Source organism: Corvus brachyrhynchos, unplaced genomic scaffold (assembly GCF_000691975.1).
Source record: "Corvus brachyrhynchos isolate BGI_N302 unplaced genomic scaffold, ASM69197v1 scaffold106, whole genome shotgun sequence".
NCBI lineage: Eukaryota > Metazoa > Chordata > Aves > Passeriformes > Corvidae > Corvus > Corvus brachyrhynchos.
In genome coordinates, this window is record NW_008238834.1 from 500,216 (window position 1) to 525,805 (window position 25,590).

Consider the following 25,590-nt stretch of genomic DNA (forward strand, 5'->3'; position numbering starts at 1 on the left):
GGCCCCTGCCGTGTCCGAGGAGAGGGGGCTCCAGCGCCGGGAGCGGCCCCGACGGGGCGCGGCGCGTCCCCAGAAGTTGAGGGGATGGCAGAGCCCCAGCTGCGGCACCGCGCGGGGCTGCGCTCCGCACGCCGAGCAACTTTTCTGCTGACTCCCCACACCCACACACACCCCTCCGTCGTCACACACCGGGAATCGGGAATTCGTGGCACGTCTCCAGAATAAAAAAATGGGCTGGTATTTTGCCTGTGCGTTTTCTAGCAGTAGAGTGAATGACTGGGGCAGGCTGCGAGTCTTGTTGGCATGCTGATAGCACCTCGGTTCCCTGCAGTCCGTAAACAAGACTGTGTCATTTCAACAGTTCAGAAAAGGGAAGATCTGGCTTTGACACAGTCCTTTTGCTAACGTTCCTTATCCTGAGAGTGGGAAGAAATCCCACCTACAATCCTGCTAGAAGACTGAGAGAAATCAAGTTTCTGTCTTGCGAGCAGTGTTTTTGTTTAACTTTCCAAAATCTGGGGACTTCCATGGCACTGCTCACTGACTCCCAGGAGTGCTTCAGACAGGTAAGACCTAAGCATGCCGAACTCGTCTTTTTCTGCTAAGGTCCCTCGGTCCTGACTGGGAAATGTTATTAATAATAATGATTTTTCCTTTTTGAAGTGAGATGTCCAGCAGCTGTAGGATGACACCCTTGGAACTGAGCATCCTGGTGAACTGGTGAAGTTGCAAACTTGATGCTTTCTGTGTCTTCTCTATTCTCCGTAAGTAACCAAAACTTTCCGTGATGCTGATGTGTCAACCTGCATACACATGGGTAGCGCAACTCGGCATTTATATGTTCTTAACAGAAGCATAACTTTTGTTTGTTTAGAACTGCAGCTTTAAATTAACCTACAAGTGTTTGAGGCAAGTTGCTATGTGCATTTAGCCAACATGGTCCGAAGTTTAGTAGGATTTATGGTTCAGAAGCAGGACCAGGTAAGTGGTGCACGTGTTCTCAGAAGCACTGAGCCTTGCTTACGTCCATTGTTTCATTAAATTGATATTTTTTCTTTGGAAGTATATCAAAAGGATAATGATGAACTAATGATGTTAATAGATTAAAATGGCAAAATCAAATGAAAACCATATTTTCTTCGCCATGTTATTAATTTTGTATAATATGTTGTATGCTATAAAGTGCATTTATAACAAAATGTAATTGCTATAACAACATTGTGGTCTTCTGTGTAACAAGGGAGAGTGGAGTTGAAAAATGTTAAATACGTACAGGTTGACTGGGTGAGAAGTTGCCTTGGTGATGTCGATATTTGGAATTTCCTGACTGCTGTTAAAATTTCAAATTTTTAAGCTTTATTTTTTCATAATATTGAAAAAATAAAGCGGGGCTTTATTGTTTCATAATTGGCAGTGGGTGAGTGAAGAATGCTCACTTTGATAAAAACAGGTCTCTCCTTTGAGGAGAAATCCCTATACATTTCATAAAAAAATTTCATTATTTGTGTCTTATGGAGCTCTAACTGAATTCTCTTAACTTGATTTGCAATGTTGGTAGGTAGTAATCTTCTGTTATTGCCAGTAATAAAAGTTGGGCAGGCCAGATGGTGTCTTCAATTACACTTTAACACAGCCTTCTTATAAGCAGCTCTTCAGGTGAAGAAGTTGCTGAGTTGTCAGCAGGACTGATGTAACAGTGGGCCTGTAATGATGTTTGTATCCCCCTAGTAAATTCCTATGGATAGGAAATCTACTTAAAGGGAATTTTGGTTTGGTTTGCGGTGATTTTTGGGTGTTGTTGTTTGGGTTTTTTTCTGGGGGGTGTTTGATGAGTGGCTGGTTGGTTCAGTTTTTTAATTTTTACGAACTTTCTCAGCACCACTGTTTGACTATCTTGATCTTTTTACTCACTTCAAATTTCTGTAAGGCCTTTGCCTTCACCCAGCCGTAACAGCGTAACTTGCTGGAGATACAAAATAGTAAATACTGAATGTTTATTTCTAGCAGCCTTTGTAATAAACCAGAATGAAAAGTAGCACTGCCTGATCTGAGGAACTGTGTGAGCATTGTTAAGAGCTGGAGCTCTGCCTTGTGCTAGTTGTTGTGAAGCCAGAAAGATGAGATGTGGACAGTGGAAAGGTGATCCTGGAGGATCATCTGCGTGTGAAGTGGGACATGAGCTAACAGATGAGAAGTGAGGGAGGAGGGGGAGCGTTGAAGTGAGAAGATATCCTTGCCTCCTTCCACTGAGTGAGCTGAAAGTAGTCTGGGCCAGTGTCCAGCAGAACATTCCTCACTGCAAGATTTTCTTGCCATGATAACTCCAGTGGAGGTATCACAAAATGTAGTGCTTCTTGAGGTAAAAAAGGAAGGAGGGAAGAAAATGAAAAAACAAAAAAAACAACAAAACTGTGCAGTTGCAGTAGCTTTCTGTGTTCTTTTACTCATTTTGTTTTCATTAATTCAGTTGTGTCTAAGGAGACACTGGGTGGGTGGGAATTTGTGGTATCCCACAGTAATATGAATGCTTTGACCATTATAAAGATTGTCTGGGATTTTTCATCTGTTTTTTGCTGGTTAACCCTGCTTCTTGATATTATTTTTTTCCAGGTGAATCAAAAAAAAAGCTGAAATTAAAAAGAAAGGTTTCTAAATAGTTTGAGGCAAGCTAATGTTTTGCATTTATATGTTCTTGATTTTGGAACTAGGTGATGGTGAGGGTCACAGTGGCAAGAAAATCTAAAGTTAGTCAAACATACTGACCAGATGCCATTGGTTTTGTGTGGTCTAGAATAGGAAGGAGCCAGAATGGTACCTGAGTGCTGAGGTGCCTCTCCTCAGCTGCAGGTATATTTGATTGCAAGGAAGAAAAAGTTGGATGATGTACTGAAAGGAGGAATCATGCCAAAAGCAGGAGGTGCACTCTTCCCCATTTTTGGGTGGCTGTTGTTATTTCAGTTGCTTATGTTGGCCTTGTACAGGAATATACCTATTTGAACCCAAAACACAATGGGGAAAATGCAAGGATTTTATATCAGTGGAATGAGGATTCTTGAAATTCTGAATATTTGACAACTGCTAAACAATTTGGACTCAGAAGTAAATTACTCTAGACCCGTAAAAATTCTAAATATTTTTTGTGTTTGTCATCTAAGGCACGTTGTGCTATTGTCTGCCAGACTTACTGCTTCTCCATGATGGAAAAGGATACGTAGTAGTGTCTCTCCAGTTTCTTCAAGTTTCAAGTTTCTTCAAAAGAACTTGAAATTTTGGGGTGTGTGGCTTCAGTTGAAACACATGGGACATACATCCCAAAGAGATGGGGGTGATGTTGGGCAAAAGCAAGAATCTAGTCCAGCACAAGTGTAAGGCACAGAGCAGTTTCTCGGGCTACTTTAGCTCCCTTATAGCAAGAGCCACCCAGCAGGATGGTCCAGGTATCACCCAGGGGAGCCACGTTGCCCAGAACAGGGAGCAAAGAAAAGATTGACAGCTTAAGCAGGGATGCTGAACTTCTGTCTGTATATGGCTGATCTCTTTTAAAAATACTTGGGTTGAAAGTAACAGCTTCTTGGCTCTTCACAGCCACAAGAAAACATTTGTCTTGATTAAAGAATATTTGCAGGTATTTCCTCTTGCCCAGGATGCCTGAGAGTGTAATCCATGACGGTTGCTTTTTAATACAAAAGGAGCAAATTTGTCAGTGTTGTGCAGCCATTTTTCAAGTTCTACTAGAAGACTCCCAGACACAGACTTTTCTAAATGTCACTATAATTTTTTCATATGTGGGTTACAAATCACTGTATTAAATAAATTAAATTACTCATTCAAGCTGAAAATCCTTTAAAATCTTAAAAGGTAGCAGAAGAGTTTGGTTTGATGTATTTAGATTCTAACCTGAGCTAAAATCAGTAATCTTAATTAAAAGTAGTGTTACTCTTGTTTAAGCTTAAAACTTAGCCAATATGTAAATGAAGAATACAGTTTCATATATATTAAATTTAAATAAATTAAACTAATTGGAAGCAGCATGTAAACTCTTGATACAAAGATAATTGTAGTGACTGTGATGGTGGAGTGAATTTGCCTTAGGGTGTGTTTGGTAGCTCAAAACAAAACAAAACAAAACAAACTACCTTGAACTGCAGTTTCCTTTTACAAACTTCTTTCCACTCAAAACCAAAACTAACCTAGTAGAAAAACATCTGTTTTCTTATTAACAAATTAAATTGCTTAATAGTGCTCCTTATTTTGCTATACATCTGCATCATCACCTTTCAAGGCTTGTAGACGGTGCTGCATGCAACCATGATGGTGTTTGGGCAAGGTGAGCTGTATATCCTGTGCTGTCATGGGTCATGGATGTATGTGATACTGGCTCCTGCTCTAGGAAAAATGACTGCCACTGTCCCTTGGGTAAATTCTTTGTGGGCTGTAATGTGTTAAACTTGGTCAGTAAGCCCTCATTACCTTGAACTGCTGTTTCCTTTTACAAACTTCTTTCCACTCAAAACCAAAACTAACCTAGTAGAAAAACATCTGTTTTCTTATTAACAAATTAAATTGCTTAATAGTGCTCCTTATTTTGCTATACATCTGCATCATCACCTTTCAAGGCTTGTAGACGGTGCTGCATGCAACCATGATGGTGTTTGGGCAAGGTGAGCTGTATATCCTGTGCTGTCATGGGTCATGGATGTATGTGATACTGGCTCCTGCTCTAGGAAAAATGACTGCCACTGTCCCTTGGGTAAATTCTTTGTGGGCTGTAATGTGTTAAACTTGGTCAGTAAGCCCTCATGGTGGTGGCAAGAGCTGGGCAGTCAGGGAGGATGAGAGCAAGTGGCTGGAGAGAGCAGCAGTGCCAGCCTACATGTGTCAGAAATGTTCATGGAGATGTGGTATGAGACACTTTGCTTTCGGCATCATCCATGTGGCCTGAGAAAGCTTTTCTTGCCCACTCAAGGACACTGTTTTTCAGAAAGAGGGGCTAAATATATGGGAGGTTTGTGTAGTCAGAGATGGAAAAAAGTAACAACATCATAAAAGTGGGCTTATTTGGAGGCATGCGCTGTCATTGTGTGTGTCTGGATTCCTCACCTTTTTATTATGAGAGGAGCTTGTGAATCCCAAACAGCAAGCAACTGATTCCTGCTTTCTTGTACCTCCAACTTAAGTAATTAATTTCAAAGATTCTTATTCAGACAGTCACGTCTTATTTATTTGCTGCCTTTTTTCCCTCCTAATCCAGCTGCTCTCAATGTCCTGTTACATGAACAACATGGCTTTTGTTTGTGGGAAAACAGAAGAGGTTTGTATTCACTGGTTCTATGACTAGTGGCTCTTGAAGCATTGCTTACACTGGGAAGCCTCTGTCTCATTAGTAGAGTGACTTCTGAAGACATGCAAACAGTGCATTTGCTGCAGCACTGAAGTTAGGTGCAAAGACCTAAGTAGCCTTGTAGCATAGATAAGAAGATTGCAGATCTGAGAGTGCTGAGAGAAGGCACTGTAGGAGAGGAAGGTACAAGTGATAACAGCTAATGAAGAGCTGGGTGAAAGGAGGCTCCACTACCCATACCTATACAAAAACCATTTCACAGCATTCACCAAGCATTTTCTTTGGTTTTGCCCAATCTTCATAGCTTCCTTCCAACACTGTGCATCACCACAATAGCCACAAACAGGTTCTTGTATATAACACGTAAGAAATTCTCTCTCAGTAGAATCAAAGCAGAAAGGCCAAAGTGGAATAAAGCCTCTCTCACCTTCATTTCATGTGCCTGGTTCAAACCAGTTGCTTCATGACCCTTACAAAAAAGACTTCAGACAGAACATTTACATTCTGTTAAAAGTCTAGCTATCTGTCTTCTATGGAACAATTACACATAAAATGATTAATATTTAAACTGTGGCTTACATTTTCTGCCAGCCAGTCTGTGCTTAAGAGAAGTATATAGTTTAATGGCACGGAACTGGAAAAACATCTGAAACGTCCTGAACAGTTCTCTTGTTCTTGAAATCTTTTTTGTCTTTCTAATGTAATTACTTTGTTCATTCAACAGCTGTTTTTAATGGGAGTTCCTGCTAAGCTTTATGTGTACTGTATTTTTAGAAACTCAGCAATTATAGATATAACAGTGCTGAGTTATTAAAAAATACAAACTTGTGGAACATGGAGTACTTGTATGATTCAGAATAATTGTTAAGTGCCTGCATTTTCTTTTTCTGTGTGTTCAACCGTTTTATATTTCAAATATCTTCCAGTAGGCTGTATTCATTTAAAAGCTTGAGTCTTTCCTAGCATTCTTTGTGGTAGTTCATCAGACATTTCTGTCATATGCACTGACAAGGCTGTCCATTATGCTGAATTTTAATGCATTTTCTTTTCCTGTGCAGGCCAGTTCCAACAACTGCTCTTCAGCTTCTAATGCACTTTCAAACTGAGCACATTCTCATTCAGGTTAGGGAGTTGTCTTCTAGTGATCCACAGTGTCTTCATGTTCTGATGTTATAAAATGAATTTTATGGCCCCTTTGTGGCAAGTGCAGGGTATCAGGTAAATTACTTACTTCCTCTGGGCCCACTGCTGTACAAGAAAGTAATCTTTTTGATAAGTTTTTACATTTGAGCTCATTTCCATTAAACTTAGTAGCAAGAATTGAGTTCCTGACAAGTCCCTCTCCATGTAGCAAAACAGCTGAGTAAAAAGATGATCCATTAATTCATTTTCTGCTGTGTTACTGATACCATCTTATGCCAACATTTCCTAATCCTGCAAAACTAAACTTGGATTTATTTGAGGGTGAACATCATGGTATAACTCCTCGATGTGCAGGCTGAACCGATGCCGAGGCTCTGCGAGCAGAGTGATCACATCGTGGGGTGATCCATCCTTAGGGGCACATGATTATACAGTCCAGAAACAGAGGTGCTGGGTTGCCCATCACAGGGGGCTGGCAGCCTCTTGGAGTGTGACCCAGCCACCTGGGAGGCTCCAGCTGCTTGCTATAGCTTCCCAGCTGTGATGGTTGGTGAGCAGAGTGGGGTACTGGTGTGACACTCAATGATCTCCTTTGGGTCATCACCTCCCTCTGTTATGGCAGCAGGTGACGTTTGCTGTTCTGGAGGTGGGATGGTCTTTTCAGCCACTTCGAGAAACACATCTGCTTGGAACTTGTCTGGGGGTAGAAAGAACATCAAGACTGTGAGCAGAAATACAAGCATTGAATGTAATAGCTTGTGAGAGTTCCAGCTTGTATATAGTATGCTGTTTACACAGTCTCTGGTGAAGAATAAAAATGTAACACGAGAACAAACTCCCTCTCTTGTTATTCCAGGTTGCTGTCTCTGGGGAAGATACCAAAGAAGATGCAGGCATGCTGAAAACTTCAGGAAAGTGAGCAATGAGTCCTTCTGAATGCTGAAAAGAAGCCCCCTTATAGGGTCATGAACCTAAGACAAGTCTTCGTGTCTGTACTGCTGTTTGGAGTAGCTGGTCTACTCCTCTTCATGTATCTGCAAGCTTGGATTGAAGGACAACATACAGGTACACCAAGTTTTCTCTCTCTTTTTTTTTTTAATGTAATTGCATCTATTATTTTAAGATGACCGTAAAATCTGCTGAGGACAGTTGGGGGTAGAGTCCCCCCCTTTGGCAATAGAAGGGCTTTGAAAATAGTCTTGTTTTAATTGCTACACTTTATTAAGAAATTTCTTCAATCACATGAAAAGATGCCCCCAGCTACCTAATCGTATTGTATCAGCTTCATTTGCAAAAGCAAGTGTTGCAAAAGCATTCTGCACGTCCAATTTAGAAATAATTCTCTATGATGATTTGTTGTGGGGTTTGTACATTACATTTTGTGTAGTAAAGCAATTTTTGGAGAATTACTGCTGTGTTTTATAGACAAAAATGGTCTTCTAAACAACAGTGCTTGTGGAATCATCCTTTCCCTTTCTTTTCGGTGTTGTTTGTTTGAGACTGAGCCTACAAGACTTTTTATATGTAGCATCAGAGTCATATTGCAACTTCAGGTAAATCTCTGTTAGCATTGGCTCAGGATTATACTTCTGAATGGTATTTCTGTTGTTCCCCATTTATGATATTTTGGTTTGCACCCCAGCTTGATCTAGATTCTTTTATGGACAAAACTAAACCAGGATATTTACCTCAACCCCTACTGGAAGCTCACTTCATGGGACCAGTCTAGAGTTAGTCTGAAGTAACCCTCCACAAAATGTGTAAGGGGTGGGCGTCAGTAAGGTCCTTAACACCCATGGCTTTGCTCTGCAGATCCACTTCTATTATGTCACCTTATCAAGGGCATATCCTTAATTTTACTTGTATACTTGTACTGGGGAGTTAGGGTTTTGCTTTCATGGTTTAATTTTGGTTGGGTTTTTTTGGTGGTTTTTTTGGTTGGTTGGTTGGTTTATTTGCTTGGGGGTTTTTTGTCAGTGGTTTTTTGTTTGTTTGTTTCCAACTTATTAAGTCTTGACTTTTAGATCCTCTTGTCTCTATCACTCAGCTTTCATTTCCTCTGTAAAACTCTTACTTTATCGTATGTTGATACCATTGTGAAGAAATATATCTGTAAAACCACATTAGTCTCTGGCTTTATTGATCTGTGCTGTTATTCCATATGAGCTGCTAGACTCCAGTATGTTTTAGAGAGCAGTGTTGAGGGGGAAATCTAGTGCATCATTCCTACAATTGTTTGACAGTGACCTTGAGGTTTTTTTCAGCTAAGTGCAATGATCACATCATGAATTTTGGCTTGTTAGTTTTTCTGGGCTGTCCCAAGGTATTCACAAGCTTGTATTAACAAAACTTTCATAAGAGGTAATACAGGCTCCCTTTGGAAACATTCCCTTGTAATCAGTTGTTGACAGAAGGGTGCTGGCAGAAACTGAGCATGAAGCAGGAGGGGGTCTTCCTTGAAAATCTCTACTGTTGTCAGGAATGTTAAGGGCAGATATCCTTGCTTTCAAGGTAGTTCAGGAATGTAGATCATGACTGTAGATTATTGATTTATTTACTTGCTGACATTCTTCACATTCCTCGCATCTTTTCTTGTGCTGTAATTAACCTTTCTTTCCTTGCTCCTTGTTGCTGTTTCTCACTGCAGGTTTTTTTGACTCCTTTCTTTTGTATGTATCTCTCTACCATTAAAAAGAAACAGGAAAAATAAAATAAATACTCTGTTCTTTTGGCCAACCAGATGCTTTCTTTGGGGTTTTCTTTGATATATTACTATAATCTTCTTCAGGAGAGAGGCTTCTCCTTGCACACATGTCATTTCCATGTGGAAACATTTCTTTAATAAAATGGAAACTATCAGAAAATAATGGTTCGTGGGCTTAAAGTGTGACTGCAGTTCTGAGTGCCCTTTTACCTCATTCGACTGCTGTTGTGACAGCACTTCAGCAAGATCCAAAAAAAAGAATTTTGGCATTCTCTACAGTAGCAGTAGAGAAGGTATGTGGTCATGCACGTTGGCAAGAACATGGCAAAAACTCATTCTTTGGTGTCTGCTCTTGCTTCTTTTTCCAACTTAACATTTTAGGAGCCATTCTTTTTTATTTCAAACACCTGTATCTCCCCTAAACCTTCTGCAGCTCAATTCTCTAATGCTCCCCTCCTGTATGCTGTTTAAGAGTCAATATGAAATACAACATATTTGCATATTCACAATATACATAAGTATAGGGATGGGCATTTTGCCATCTATTTTTTCCCCTCTTCTGCTGTGTTTTTCATATTGCCATGTGTTGTGCACTGTGGCTTTTTTGGGGATGAGCTGTATCTGGAGAATCCTAAACTGACAAGTATCTTTGCAAGGATTTTATGCGTTCCTTTAATCTCCTCGCTAGCTGCACAGCTGTAAGACAGCTAGTTTTAATCTGCAAGTGGCTGAGCATGTGATGTGATGCTCTATTCGGAAATGGAAAGTGTGCCTCGTGCTTCTCAATTGCCGTGCTACGAGCCTGTAGAGACAAGTGTTTGTTGTAGGCAGAACTATTTTTATCTTCCACGGTGCCCTGCTCAAGACCTACAGCATTCATGTTTGCATTTGGTTGCTGAAGGGATGGAAAGTTGGATGTGTTTGAGTTTAGGAAAGTGTCTATTTTGCACTTGTGAAATGCTTCTCCTTACCACCCTGTTCCTCTGAATATCTGGAGCCTTTATAAATCACAATTTCTGGAAAAGATAGTGAATTTTACTCAGTTGTTGTTTGTAATGTTCATGCTTATTTCTCAGGCTCTCCTAACTGTGGTGTGAATTATTCCCAATCAGATGTAGATTTTTGGGGGGAACTGGAAAATTATACGGTAGTTTTCAATTTCCTTTTTAATGTTTGTCCTACTGTATTAAAGTTGGACTATTTTCTTTCACACTCAGCATTCTTATTACTACTTTCTCTAGCTACTCATAATTTTTCACACTATAGCCAATGCAAGTTTTTATTCATAGTTTGCTTTCTCTCTTTTTGGATCTCTTATTTCTACTTGCTTTTCACATCTCTGAGATCTCAACTGTGATTTGAGTCCCATTTGTCTTATTTTGCTCTAGACTGATCTTATCTAAGCATGTTTTTCTCTGATTTACTTTTACAAACTTCCCTCATTACTCAAATGTATCCAGCCCAGGAACACCTCTAATTTTTCATTCTGTCCATCTACTGCAGATGCACCTGCAGGCTCAGCAGCTGGATGTACCTCTCAGCACAGCCATGTCTTCTGCTGCCTCCCACTGTGCTTGGACTCTTCAGATTATTTCTAGTCATATTTATCATCCCTATACCTTAAAAAATGGAAAATCTTTCATTTAGAGATGTCTAAGAAACAGCTGCTAGCTACGTGGTGGTCCTCTCTGATGGCTTTTCAGAGACATTAGCAGACTGAGAGAACAGGGGAGCTTCTTGGTTTGGCTCTGGGCATGGAGTGTATAAAGACAGGATGATAGATCTTTACTTCTGTTGGGTATCTTCAGTTCACCTCGGTGGAGTAATTGGGAACAAACTTGTCAATAGACTGGTGTGAGCATCAATACATACAGACTTCTTCTGGATGAAAATTTAGTTGACAACATGATGCAATATGTATGGAGCCCTTCATGTTCTCCATATATAAATATATCCACTTGTATATAAATTCACATACATGAATGAAGCTTGACGTGAATTCAGCTGGATCCTACAGCTTTACTTGACAGTTCTCCATACCATCTTGAATTATGCAGTGCAAGCATCAAATATTGTGGCACTGATTAAGGAGCAATTACTATTTATGACATGCTTAGAAATTTCCAGCACTGTTAATCTTATTCAGGGGAAGCAAACTGCTGGGCCTTCCAGGGCTGATGTTGAGTTCTGTACCATGAATCACCTGAATTAAGTGGTTGTGGGGTACAAAGGACACTTGTGATTTAATCCTGCAATATTAGAGATTTGAATTGGAGTTTTAAGATAGTTATTCTAATTTTGTACTTTGAAACACCTTGTTTTTAGGGGGACTGTTGTGATTTAGTGTGACTGATGAGTACAAAATAATCTGAGAATATCTTTGAGATTAGAGCTGTGTGCTGGGTTTGTTGTTTGAGTTTTTGCCATGTATTGGTTTTTCCCTTCCCTCAAAATTTGTGTATTTCTTCTGTTGTGAAGTGTGCCTAGTAAGTCCATGATTATGAAGGACTACTTAAGAACAGTGTAGTATTTCCACTAATTAAGGTCTGCACTGCCCTGCCATAGATTTCTGGTTCTCAAGGGTGAAAAAGTCTGCATCTTCTCTTTCCCAGCAGTTTTGTATCTCACCTTAAGGGTACTGAGATCTTTCTGCATGCTATCTCCTCACTTTGCAGGGTGTCAATTTTGTAGCATCACTGGTTGCCCAGGCATCCTTCCGCAGTCCATGTGCTTTCCAGCAATTTGTGCATCCACCTCCTGAGGACGTTCATGACCCAGATCTTACACTCATTTCTCAGGCCACGGGTCTTCTTTTGTAAAGAAACAAAATAAAAATTCAGATAAAAATCACATTTAAAAAAAAGTTTTAAATTCCATGAGCTTTCATGCAATTCTTAGCACAAGCTTTCACAATTTAGTCTGCTATTGTTGTAACCACCTAGGCTGTATCCATACTACATATTCCTTGGCATAAACAGGTGGGCTTTTTTCCCCACCTTGCCAAATTTGGTAATCCAAGGGGGTCTTTTGGGTCCTTTAGTAATCTGGTGAATTTTTTTGAGTCCATGGAGTGACTTTCTTCCTTACCTTGACACTCTAACTAGCAATTGAATGTGTATGTACACACAATAATATTTACTCTTTTTTGGTTTTTTGGCCTGATTTTTATTTAAACTTTGTCTAAAGTGAAGAAACACTGATGTGTCTTAAAGAATAGTTCATAAGTAATGAATTGCAAAGGCAACTGTTTCATAGAAGTCATAATTTTTATTAATTAATCTTCAGAAAATACCTCAAAAGTAATATATTTGTAGAAAACAGGTTTGTAAATAAAGAAAAAAACACTGCTCAATAATGGTTATTAATTATGAATAATTTAATTCTTCTAGTAACATTGAAATATTTCTGCTGTCAAAGTCCTGGGTGGTTTATGGGAGTCTTTTAAGTCTTCTGGAGAACATCACTGGTATGGCAAACAATTCTTGCTGGTTTACAATGCCCAGCTACTAATGAGGCTGTTCTAATGAGCCTGAGGGTACTTAGGTTTTACCTTTCTGGTTGGAATATGCTGTGGGTTTTGTGTAAATTGTTTCTCTTTCTTTGCTTTTTTAAAAATCTACCCCATTATTGGATTGAAGCACAAAAGAAAGAGGGTTCAATAGGATCCGTAAATGCTGATTGGTTAACGACTGCAGAGGTACTGAAATCCCAGAAATGCTACAAAATTTTATTCGGTTAATTTCTCCATATAACATAGAATGGGTTTCCTTCTTCCCCCCGGCCCCAGTTTTCAGTAGATGGAAGCTGTAGGGAGAGAACAATTGCCTTTGCAGGAAAAAAAGCTATTAAGAAATAGGTGAAATCGATATTTTCTCAAACCACAATGGTCTAAAAACACAAGTAAAAGTTAAATATAAGAGAAGATGGTTTTCTGAGCTACTGATTGTAGAGTATCACCTTGTCTTCAGCAGTTGCAAACCCCAGAAACTTTAAGAATAAAATGTTAAAATTTCATATTTTATAACACTCAAGGCTGTATTTATCTGTTTCTGAGGATATTCTTCCCAGGTCTGGCTGTTTAGCAGCCATTTCATTCATTTTTTGTTCGTTCATTTTCATCTTGCATTTCATTCATTTTATTTTTATCAGTCCTATAGCTAAATCACATTTAATTTTAGAAATCTTTCTGGTTTCGAAGAAATTCCAACTTCCACATTCTGGTGGTACAAAACACCAAGTTCAGCCTTTGACTAATAACCACCTTGTCAACTAAACCATAGCATTAAGTGCCATGTCCAGTCTTTCTTGAACACCTCCAAGATGATGACTTCACCACCTCCCTGGGCAGCCAGTTCCAATTCTAAAATATGCTTTCCATGAAGAAATTCTTCCTGATGTCCAACCTGAACCTCTCCTGGTACAGCTTGAGGCTATGTCTTCTCTTTCTGTTGCTGGTTTCCTGGGAGAAGAGATTGATCCCCAGCTGGCTACACCCTCCTTTCAGGCAGTTGTAGAGGGTGATAAGGTCTCTCCTGAGCCTCCTTTTCTCCAGATTAAATATCCCCAGCTCCCTCAGCTGCTCCTCATACAATTTACTCTCTAGAAACGATGATGAAAAGATGAATGTTTTCCTTTTCATGGCTTGTTCCATTTTCCTTACGTGCACTGCACATTTTCAGAAGAGCAAGTGGTGACTGCTGCAGTATATTTAAGGCTGCTTACCTCTGTGTCTGATGTTGAACTGCTTTGATATGTTGCTTGATTACAAACAGTCCTGTTAAAACGTGGTGTGGTCTCTGCAAAATTCAAAGGGAAACCTTTGGTTTCTTACTGGAATTAAATTGAAAATTCTGTTCTTTAAGTGTGTGTATATACATACAGGTATGCATATATATTTGTTTAAAGTATCCCCTTTATTTTCCTTCTTTTTATGGGAGTAGAGACTGCTGGTAGGAGAAATATTTTAGATGGAAACCTATCTTCTTACCACAGTCAGCTATTGGGATACATGGGAATGAGTTTATATGGAACCATTTTTTTTGTATTCACATTCTAGAGCCTTCCATTTCTGTCTTTTTCTTCCATTTTACTCATTTTGTCTTACTGTAAACAGGTTATTGGTGTTAATTTGGGATATTTCTGGAGCATATTGCAATGTGTGTGAAACAAGCATTTAGAGATCAGGAGGCTGACAGGTTTCAAGTAATAGGAGCCATTTCAGTGTACAAGGAGTTAATGTCTGACAGATGATGTGTATGATTTAGCTAGAAAAAAAACATGATTTGTGTCAAGGAGCAAAAGATTCAAGGAAGAAGAGAAGTGCCTTTGGTTTTTTTTTAATGTGAAAAAACCTGGTTTTATTTTTGGTTCTTTCTTATTTTTAACGGTAATCATTATTTCACAGCAGCATAAATATTGGCTGGGCTTTCAAATTTGGGTCCCTACTTCCTCAGAGGAGTGTCTCACTTTTTGTATTTTTTTTAATTTATGTTAATAGCATATTCAAAGAAAAAGAATGTTTCTACATTCTACCATATTCCTGTGCAAGACATTTCCTATCTGTCAGTTTGAAACTGGGAAGATTCATGACACATCAGCACATAGTGTTTTTCCTCACAGCTCCTCCAACCTTGAGCCTTGTGGCTATATGTGTGGGAGTGAATGTTACTGTGTTCAGCCACAAAGAAGAGAGCGCTAGCTGAGTTTTCTCAAATGCTACGTTTAAACAACAACAAATTCTAAAATAAACAAACAAGCAAGCCCCTTCCAAACCTTCCAAATTGACTCATTTTTATCAAAGGTCAGGGTCAATAATCAAATCAGCTTAAAGATTCTGCTTTTTGTAAACCAGTAAATATTCATTACTCAAGAAAACTGAAAAATATGCTGTATTTTAAGCATTTCCCTATAGATGAAACCGTTCTCAGGCATGTATGAGCCTCCCTTGATGTAAAGTGATGGGGAATAGAATACCACACACATCCATTGCTTTGATTTTGATTGGTTTGATCTTGATTTAGTGAAGATATGCAGCAGCATCCTGTACTGCCTGGAAAGCCATATTTGGCAGCGAGTACAACCTAGAAAATATTATTGCCTACAGTGATTCTTTCGGAACTCTCACTCCTTCCAGTCCCACTCATATCCACCAAAAATGATTGTTTCCTTATCACTTGAGAGCCTCCCCATGGTAACAACATCCAAGACAGTCATTGACCTGTATTAAACCTGTGTGAAAGCTGTGTGATAGAAGTACAGTTTTTCCCTCTCAGCTTTGTTGTTTCAAATGATTTTGTTTATGTTGACCTCTCAGCTTTCTATCACACAATCCTGCCAGGAATTCACAGCACATACCTCTAGCAAGATCAGGCTGAGTGGGCACAGTTTTTGTCTCTTGGCACCATCTACAAGGGACAATGACATGAGTTATCAAAATATTTGAGGACTGATAGACATCTTTCTTCTTCTTTTTTTTTTCTGAAGAATGATAATAATAATTTTCCTGTTTACAGTTCCATAGTATGCTGATTAAAAAAAACCCAAGACGTGGTCACTGTTAGACTTTTCCAAATGAACAATGACTCTTTTTTGTTTGGTTGGGTTGGGTTGGTTGGTTGGCTGGGATTTTTTTTTTTTCAGGGATGTTGCAGCACAGAAGCTTCTGGAATGGCAGGGGTGGGATACAGTGTTGAGTCAATGGTTGCAAGGATTTCAGTTCCCATGGACAAAAACGCCTATGATTCAAGCAGACAACAAAGAGGGAAGAAGGAGAGGAGCTCTTAAGAAAGTCCTTGGCTTTGGAAAATTGACTTTATTAAGTAACAAAGATAGCGAGGCAAAATTTGTCTCCTAGCAAAGAATTTCATTGCCCTAGAACATAACAGGTGATGGCCTACTAGCCACAGATTTCAACATGCACCTCAGGGGATGTCTTCTGCCTGTCATAGACACTGGGTAACATCCAGGAACATAACTGAAGATCAGCAGCCTAAGGTTAGGAATAATCAGAACCAATATTAAATTTCACTGCTGGTAAGTGCCAGGTGAAGGACGAGGTGTTAACTGATTTTATATTTAATGTGATTGGAATGGAGCAGGTCATTTCAGTACAAATTATAGTCCAACAACAGAAGAACTTGTCCAGCTGTATGGACATGTGTAAGGGCATAGATGGAGGAAGAATCTGTTAAAGGTTTGTAATACTTTCTGTGACAGATATATTATGATCTAGGCCTAATACAAGCCTGCACTTAGGATCAGCTCGAGTGGACTTGGGGTTGTTTAGAGTTGTGTAGCTGGGCCCTGGGTATGGGCATATTGCCTCTCAGTAAATTATATGCAAAAGAAATGAGGGTTTGGAGGTGTTTGGTTTTGATTATGGTCAGCTAGGGAGATGTGGTGCGTGAGTTCTGTTAGTTGCAGCTGGAAACATTCAGTTGCGTTAAAGAGGAAAATATCAGTGCCTCATGCTTTGCCATTCATCCACAAAATAGCTCTGTTAAGGAAAGAAAATATGTCTAACAGGAAATAATAAGTATGGTAAACATTGTTTGCAAAGACAGTTTTTATTATGCTTTATATTCTTGCTTTAATTTTTTAAAAGAGCTTCTTCCTGGGAAGAGAGGGAAGCAGCTGTTCCTGAATTGTTGCCATACCCCCATAATGTTTCTCTTGTTCAGAGGTGTATGTCATGAGGGGTTACTTGACTTTGCATAACCATACCATGTTTTCAGTTGGTAAAGGTGGGAGATAATGTTTTGTTTAAGAAGTACATTTCTGCTCCCATGCAGCAGTTGATGGTCCCCAGACAGTGCAAGCCTTAGTGTGAACAAGGGTCTTGCTTTCTCGGGTTAGGATGGGGGCCAGTGGATCTCCAGTGAAGACACCCATTTGCTGGGAAGTGCAGTGTTTTCTCTGCCTGGCTGGGAGTCACAGTGTGGGTCCCACTGTTCCTGTTTGCTGGAGAAGCTGTCTGCTGTGGCTGCTCCTGTCAGCATCTCAGAGGGAATGAACATACAGCAGGGTGTGTGCTGTGCCCTCACAGGAGGATCAGCTACTCACCTGGAGGGGACACAACGTCACGTCTGTGCTCATGATGGACACAAACAGTAGAGTGCCAAAAAGCTGCTACTGATGGGCATTGGCAGGGGAAGGACCACCAGCTTTGTCCTTTGCAGAGGGCTTTGGAGACAGCAGTGGATTATGAAAAACTGCAGCTCTTTAGTTACTCGATGGCTGCTAGCCATCGAAGATTTTGGTTTCTTCCACCAAATGTCCTTGAGCCCTGTTACTTTTCAAATGTGTTCTTCTTGACTTTGGCATCTTCTTGACTTCTGCAACAATGGCAGAGAAGAAGAAGCTTAAGTTAGCAAAATCTTAATAGAACTGGGTGAATAGAATTGCACTTTCTGCTCCACTCATCTGTGCAAAATAATTTTTTTATTCCTGGAAGAACACTTAGTGGACAAATAATGCAGTGGAATCTGTTGCAATAATGTTATTGCATTAAAAAAACCATACTACAATATATTGAAATGTTACACTACACTTTTCGAGTGAATTCTGGCAATACAAATCCGGAAAATACATAGATGCATTAATTTTATTTTTGTTTTTCTTTGTTTCTGGCTCTTTCTTGCTCTCATTAAAGAGTCATTAATGCACAGTATGCCTTGTCCACTGCTGAGAACTAATGGGCTACAATCTGTTGACACAGGTCATGGCACACATTGAATTGTGTGTAAAATGCAGCCTGTTACTTTAAAAATTATGCATATAATTCATTAAATGTCATTGCTTTAAAATGATTCTGTACTTGCAGTCAAGAATTATGGAGCACTTTCCAGAAAGCAGTTCTGTTCTTGATGCTGGGCCAAAGAATCAAGACTTTTCATGAACTTCAGCTTGATTTATAAACTATTTGGAAACACTCATGCTAAGTAGCTCTACAGAACAGTTGTTAATAAAGGTGACAGATATTTGTTTTGCTTAGAAACTGAAATTTCCATGGGAATTAAGATTCTCAAGTTGTCTAACCTTTTCTGCCTACCAGCAGTCCTCAAAGAGGTCATCAAATATGTAAAATTCTGACACTGGGGAAGAACCAAATCTGTCATGTTGTGTGATGGGAGGGAAAGAGGCAGGGCAGGCAGCCTAGTAGAAGGATGGAAATTTACTTGGATGTGTTTTCATCTTTTTTACTCTTTTGCTGTGGGAGCTGCTGAATTATTAATGCAATAATAAAGTCCATTTGTTGTGAATAGACTCCTAATCACTAAAGAAATTACTTGTAGGATCAAAATCATTAGAGTGAGAGTTGGCTGACTGCTCGCCGAATAAATTATATCCAATGAAGAAACAAACTGTAAAAGAAATACACTAATTTTTTTTCCAATAATTATTTGATGAGTTTTCTTCTTCCTCTGTGCAATTTTATGTAAAAGGTTTGCTATTGCGGTCTGATGGCAGGTAGAAGGCAATGAAAAACATCTCAAAACCCCCCTGGCTTTGCTTCTGGATTTCAAATTAGTTTCATGGGATGGGGGCCAGCACAAAGTATATGTGAAATATAACAAATAATATGGACTTCGGGGATTTTTTTTTTAATTTGCTTTATCCTCTTACAGATGGCAAAATTAATTTCACCCTACTTCTTTTCTGTTATAATTTTTCTGGTTCTGTGTGCCTATTTTGAAGACGAACAGGAGGATGAGACTGGGCTTATGTAGGCTGAGGTAGTTGCAGTGAGGTATAAATACTTCATGATTTATTTAACCTTTGAGCAGAAATTCCTTTCTGGTAGAATTAATCTGCAAATAGCTGAGGTGTGCTACCACTTAAGTTATGATTGATCATGCAATATAACAAAACTCTATTGGCATCAGGTTTAGGACTGATGTACATATAAATATAATGCAGATAAAGCTGCCAGATGCTGTGACTGACAGGTGGGTTCAAGGTATTCTTGGCAAGAAGACTCAGCCTTGACTCTCCAGCCACTAAAATGTGCATATTGGACAGCTGGTATTAATATTCTGTAAATAAAATGCAGTTTAATGACAGCTGGGAAGCAGTTTAAGTGAAGTCTAGTCTGTGATGACCAATGCACACACAAATTAATAACTGCCTTTCTGGAAAGTTAGAGGTTGATCTTGGTATTTTAAATGAGCTAATCCATGTGGACTAATATCCACTTAAGGCATTCATATTAATTACTTGGGGGAAGTCAGATGTTTATTTGCAAAATTTTGCTATCCTTTCAGCTTTCATTTGGGGCTGAGGACCACATATTTCACCTGGGTCAGAGGGCTGCCAGAATGTCTAACTCTAGAGCTGGTAGCACAGCACCTTTTTAGTTTCATCTCTCCATAAGGGCCAAAGACCAAAGAAAGGACCAAAACCCTTTGTTCATTCTGTTCAATAATGTGTTTCTTGAAGCTGACGCATTCACTAAAAAATGTGCTTTGTAACTGTTTATCCCCTGAGGTAAGCCATAGAAAAACAAGAGCAATGGAAAAAAAAGGCAGAGAAAAGCAAATGGTTTCTGGGTCCTTGATGATAGGAAAGGAGTGTAGGCTATAGATGTTTAATTCTACCTTTTGTTATGACTTCTGTTACAAGAAATGCACTAAACTTATTTTATATTATTACATACTTTTTGTACATGTTAATATTTTTCATTATTATATTATACTTTTGTCAGATTATTGCTTGGCAGTTCCTATCACTAAAATATTTTTGTCCTTTAACTATGTTGTTTGTCACACATCAATCATCAGTTAAAAAATTCTCTATGATAAGATCATATTCTGGAGACACCATCTAAGGAAGTCTGTCATTACACAGTAAGCCTTTCATTATGAGTATCCTGGCCAAAACCGTGGTTTTGCCTAATTCTGACATTTCAGGTTTTTCCAGAGCTCTGGTTCCCACTGATATTTCTTTTCTTGCCCTCCAAATATCTGGAAGCAGCTAATGCGACTGCAGTTTGTAGTGGTTTTGAATGGGTGGATTTGTAGGATAGCGTCTCCTTCCATGGTGCAATTTAATAATATCTTCCTCATGTTAAGATCACCCTTTACCAAAAAGATCTGTGCTTCAGAGAATGAGGATGCTTTTACTGATCCTACATCTGATCAGTAGAATTAACAAAGTTATTTTTTGTGTGTGGAACACTGAAGTTTGACCAGGTGAAAGTACCTAAGTGTCTGTTCCTGCTTTTTTTCCTAGATATTCTTTTTCTTTGACATTTGTTGTTTTCCTCTGATGTGGTAGTGCACTTGCACAACAAGTGTTTGTGGCATAGAGGTAATGTTTCAGGTAGTTATATTGCTACAGACAGTCACATTTTGTTTTTCAATAAATAGCCATAAAATCGAGCAAATAAATATGTTTGCATTTCATGCAATGCCAAATACTGTATTATCAAAAATGTTCACTTGAAACTCCTATCTAGGAGTCTTTTCCAGTTACTAATAAAACAAAATATTTGTTGTGAGGGAGCAAGGCCTAATCTTATGTCTAAATATCTAATGTAAACTAACAGTAAACATTTGTATGTGGAAAAGGGAAGTCAGAGCCTGAAAAGGAACTAAAATTTTGGTGGTGTGACATTCAACGAGTCCAAGAAAAAAGCCCAAATCACACTGCTATGAGTTTTCTTTTCTGAATAGGAGAACAGTGTAATCAAGTGAATCATAAATACTTTTTTGGATGAGGGATATTTATAGGATCTAATGACTTAGTCTTAGACTGCCATGAATACCAGTGAGGGGAGACGTTCAGACTGGTAGAGACCTGAAAGTTGTAAGTTTCCAAGAGAAATGCTCCTTCAGCCAAGCAAGCGTGGTAGCGAGGTGATCACCCTCTGTCACGTGGGACATATCAGGTCACTTTTACCTTCAGGTAGCTCAAGCAGAGGCTTATGAAGCCAATTTTCTGTGGCAGAGAAGAAGAAGAAGCAACAAATCAGGTCAGGTCCAAAGGTCTCTCAAGCTTCATATATTGTCTCTGCAAACAGTGCTTAGACTATAAACAAGAGAAGTTTATAACAGTAATTCAGAGAATTTTCTTTGTCCTTTGTGTTATATAATTTAGAGGCCTTCTAGATTGGAGGTGTGTTCAGTAGTCCTGAATTATTCCTTCTTCTGTCAGTTTGTATGGCGCTGTCTTAACTGATGCCTTTCCTCTGAGATTCCTCTGATGAGAAGTCCAGATTGAATACTGGATACTACTGGTAGCGTTTTTCCCATGATGCTCTTTAATTTGATGGAAATATTCTCCAGAATGTGTTATCATTGGATCACTAAAAAACATTTCCACTTTCTGTGGAATGTCATTTACTAATCATAAAATTAAAAAGTGACTAATGAATGAATGGCTCAGCAGAACATCCTGGCTACTTTTTTATATTTTTGGTACTTTTCTGTTCTTTTCTTTAACTAAAACTAGTCAGAAATGATTGTCTGTATCACTTCAACTTTGTACCTATCAAAATGTTGATAGTAAATTGCAGAATGTTGGTTTTCAATAATTTTTTTTTGTAAGAGGGAAGGAGACATCTATTTAACTGTAGTCATGACTGTTCTGGAATTGACTTCCCACATGTGTAAATAAACTGTCTTTCAAGAAGAGAAATTTTCATAAGAGCAGATCAGAGATCTGATAGATGTTTGAGGGGAGAGGGATTTATAAAGGACTTTCCCCATAAGACAAAGTTTAGCATCTTTTTTAAATGAGTAACAAGCAGAACTCACTTCTCTGCCAGTCAGGTCAGTAACATGACTGAAATGATTAGATTTTTATTAGATGTATATTTTCTCCATGCATTTGGCAAAACATGCATCTCTTAGTGTATAAGATTGAAAGGAAGAGAAATAAGTGAGGATTTCTGCGTTTTTTGTATAAAGCATCGAGTGTTCCAAATGCCACATTTGTTTAATATTACTTGTACAGTGATTAGAAATGGAGCTGACAGTCTGAGTTGGGCAAAACGTTTTCTGGGTAAGGATAGCAAATAGAATTGTGTGATAGCTTAGGGTTTTCTCACCATCTAGAATGAAATTTTAGCGTATCAATCAGCTGCAACACCTTTGGGAGCAGAATAACGATTAAGCAGTGTTTGTGAAGCTATTGCCATCGCCCTGTGGACTGCTTAGAGGAACTAACCTGCTGCCATTCTGTCTCAGAAGAGCTGTCTGTCATTAGCGGGTATAGGTATGCCAGTTCACTTCTGCAGCTTCGAGAAACTGAGCATCTGACAGCAGCTGAGGGTGTTCTACCCGTGAAACCGCTGCCTAAACTTTAGCAGACAAAAATTCAATTTTCTTGTCTTAGTCAACAATTAATGGGGAAAGTGGCTGCGCTGTCAAGTGCTCACTGTTGAATGATTTTTCTCAGCTGAGACGGATGCATGAATGGAAAAATAACTTTACTAATTTTAAGCAATTTAGCTCTAACGACATTTTAAAAGCCCCACAAGCTAGATGGATGTCTGGGGGTGACTATATGATGTCTATCCCCTATCGCCTGCTCTATGCCCAGCCAAAGAAAGGCTCTAGGAGAAGTTATATAAACACTAAATAGACGCAATTGCCTATATTTGCTTTCATAAAAAAAAAAATCATTTATTTTCCTGGCAAGAGTTTACTGTTGAAAAAAAAAATGAAAAATTAAATAGTAAAGATGTTTTAAATCATTTTGTAAGGATATGGGGGTTTTTTACATCCCAGGAGAATAATGATTAAATAGATTAAAGTTGAGTTAATTTGAAAAACTTCAGGAAGTTTTTTAGTGGAAAGTATAAATTTTATTAAAGTAGAAACTAAATACAAATAAAAAATAAGACTCTTTCTTGTTTATTTCAAAGCAAAAATTAATAAAAAGATAAATTATTTAATATCTAAATTTGCTTTTTAAGGAACTTTTTGATTCAAAGATGTTTATGATATATAGATTAAGTACAGTGTCCCATTAAGAACAGAAAAAAAATAGAATGTCAGACTTTTCTTCAGAAGAGTAATTGAGGTTTTTACTAGCTGTAACAAAGGCTCCTTAAAACCATGCTGATATATTGGAGATGCATTATAGATTACTGAGAAGGCAAATGGTAATGTATCACTTAATTTATTTGACAAATGTACTTTCTTTAATTAGCTACAGTACTTTATAGACTATTAGCAAATATTTTGCAGTCTGTCCTTTAAAGAATGATTTCCCATAAAGAGACCTTGCAATGTCAATCGATTAAGCCTTGACTTGAGAAGAAATGTCCTCAGAATTTTGTGAGCAAAGTCTGCCTGTGCAGTTTCTTGAAGCATGAGTTGGAGAGTTTGATAATGAAATCATTTTTTCCATCATTTATTAAGCCTGTGAGGGGTTTATTTTAATTCTACTAAGTAATATTTTCTGATAGAAACTGTAATGTCTTTTGTTGGAACTGTTAGACAGAGGTCACATTCCATTTTAATTCAATTCCTGAAAGTTAGAAAAAGACAGCATTCTGTTACAGATTATGTAATCTCCAAAGCAGATCTAATCAAACATTTTAAAGCTTTCCAAAAGCAGTATAAGACATCTCACTCTGTTATTCCTTTCTTTTATGCATTTGTTGTTTGGAGGAACCTCATGTTTGTAACTAAATACATACTTCTTCAAGAGTAAACTTTCTAGGAGGAAGAACCCATCAAGAGGTCTATTTTTGGTTGCCATCCAGTTAGGAGGTGCAATAATTTCAGGTTGCTGAATCTCTGAAAAAGAAGTTCAGATATTTTGTACATTTAAAAACACAAGTGTAGCTGCTGCCTAAACACATGGTAACTGCTTTGAGGATGAGTTCTAGCCTGATGGTTTCCATCAAACAGCGTGTCCTAGTGGGCACTATTCTGAAACGGTAAAGGCTCGCTGTTGAATATAAAACACCATTGGAGAAGGTACAGATCATCATGCCTTCCCTATTTGCAATGCAGACAGATAGGAGGAGAAAGTGACATCTGCACTTGCTTCTCAGGGATACGGTGACAAGAAATAGATGGGACTGCAGGTTTATGCACTCCTCATACTTTTTTGCCTGACAGTAGAAATGCCAGCATGAATTTGACTCCTCTCTTGCTTAATTTGCAAAATGTCAGTCAGTAGCTGTAGTGGTTTATGGAAATGAGGGTAATGTCAACTTACTTCAGTGTAATGCTTTTTATGCTTTAAGCAAATAAGACCACTTCCATAGCTCACTTTTAGTCTGAAAAGTTTGAGGTATTTTGGATTTGAGCAGTAACTCGTTGTAACATGTTTCCCACATGATACTGGACATGACGTGGCAGTTGCTACCAAAATACTTTTGATGAATGCCTTTAGCCCTGGATTATAGAATTCCAAAGTGAGTGACTTTGAATGGTCAGATAAATAGTTCTGTAGTGGGTAGTGCTCCTCTTCCTGCTCAAGTACGTGCTGTTACTCCTACAGGTTGTACAGAATTTTTTTTTTTTTTAATGGACCTTTACTGTATTATTTTCACCTCAAATATCAGTCGATTATGGTTGCGGAGTCATTTGACCCTGAGTTTAATTGCAGAAGATCAAGATCTTTCATGTCCTGTTAAACCATGGTGGTGATACATGAATAAGGAAGAAGATTTGTGTTGGTCTAAGGGAATTTATATAAGGCTTTGTAAATTATGTGTGGAGATTCATCAAAGAAGATGTAAAAATATTTCAATTCAGAATTTGCATCTTAAGCCTAGGGATGTGAACCATGAAATATAGGAGAAAAAAGAAGACAAGTCTTGTAGGAGGGAATTGAAAGAGAAATGTTGAGGTTGGTAGGCTGATCTTCCTGATCAATGCCTGGGAGAGGGGGACACTTCCTTTTTGCCCTTCAAGGTAACTTCAGTTCTCAGTCTTTACTGTGGTGTAGTGTCAGAGGGGTTGGCCTCACACATTGGTTTGGATTTAGGTTGGAACAGAGAGTTCATAATGCTTGTTGTTTGGAGCATGGGCAGACTGGGAGGAACAGGAACATTTGTCTGGATGAAGCTAAAAACGAGTGGTGAGCAGGTGGGTACAGGTGCAGGTGTGTGACTGGTTTCAACAGGGCTATTTTTCTTATTCTTTTTTTTTTTTTTTTGGATGGTTTCAATTACAAATCCGGTTTAAATATCCTTTTGTGACCATCTTCTATGGAGTCACAGTCTTTCCATGGGCTCAAGAGAAAATCTAGAAAGAGGCTGGTTTCCGCTGCCTAAAATTAGTGTTGAGAATACCCCTTAGAGGTACTACAGTTTGTGTTCTCTCTCTACAAACTTTTTAAAGAGCATGTGTGAAGGAAATCTAGCCAAGAATAGAAAGGGGTTTCATATTGCTAGGCTATATAAAACTGCAAAGGTTTGCCAGGTTCTTCCGTGGTTCTT

General features: G+C 38.6%; 1 protein-coding gene across 1 annotated transcript in view; it reads left to right on the plus strand.

Annotated features, from left to right (window-relative positions):
• The first annotated feature begins 6 nt into the window (after positions 1 to 6).
• CHST9 (carbohydrate sulfotransferase 9) overlaps positions 7 to 25,590 on the plus strand; it is a 95,148-nt gene continuing 69,564 nt past the window's right edge. Inside the window, 3 exon segments of the mRNA XM_017738288.1 lie at positions 7 to 566; positions 664 to 764; positions 7,341 to 7,549. Coding sequence (XP_017593777.1) covers positions 7,450 to 7,549 — 100 coding nt within the window. The 5' untranslated portion in view covers positions 7 to 566; positions 664 to 764; positions 7,341 to 7,449.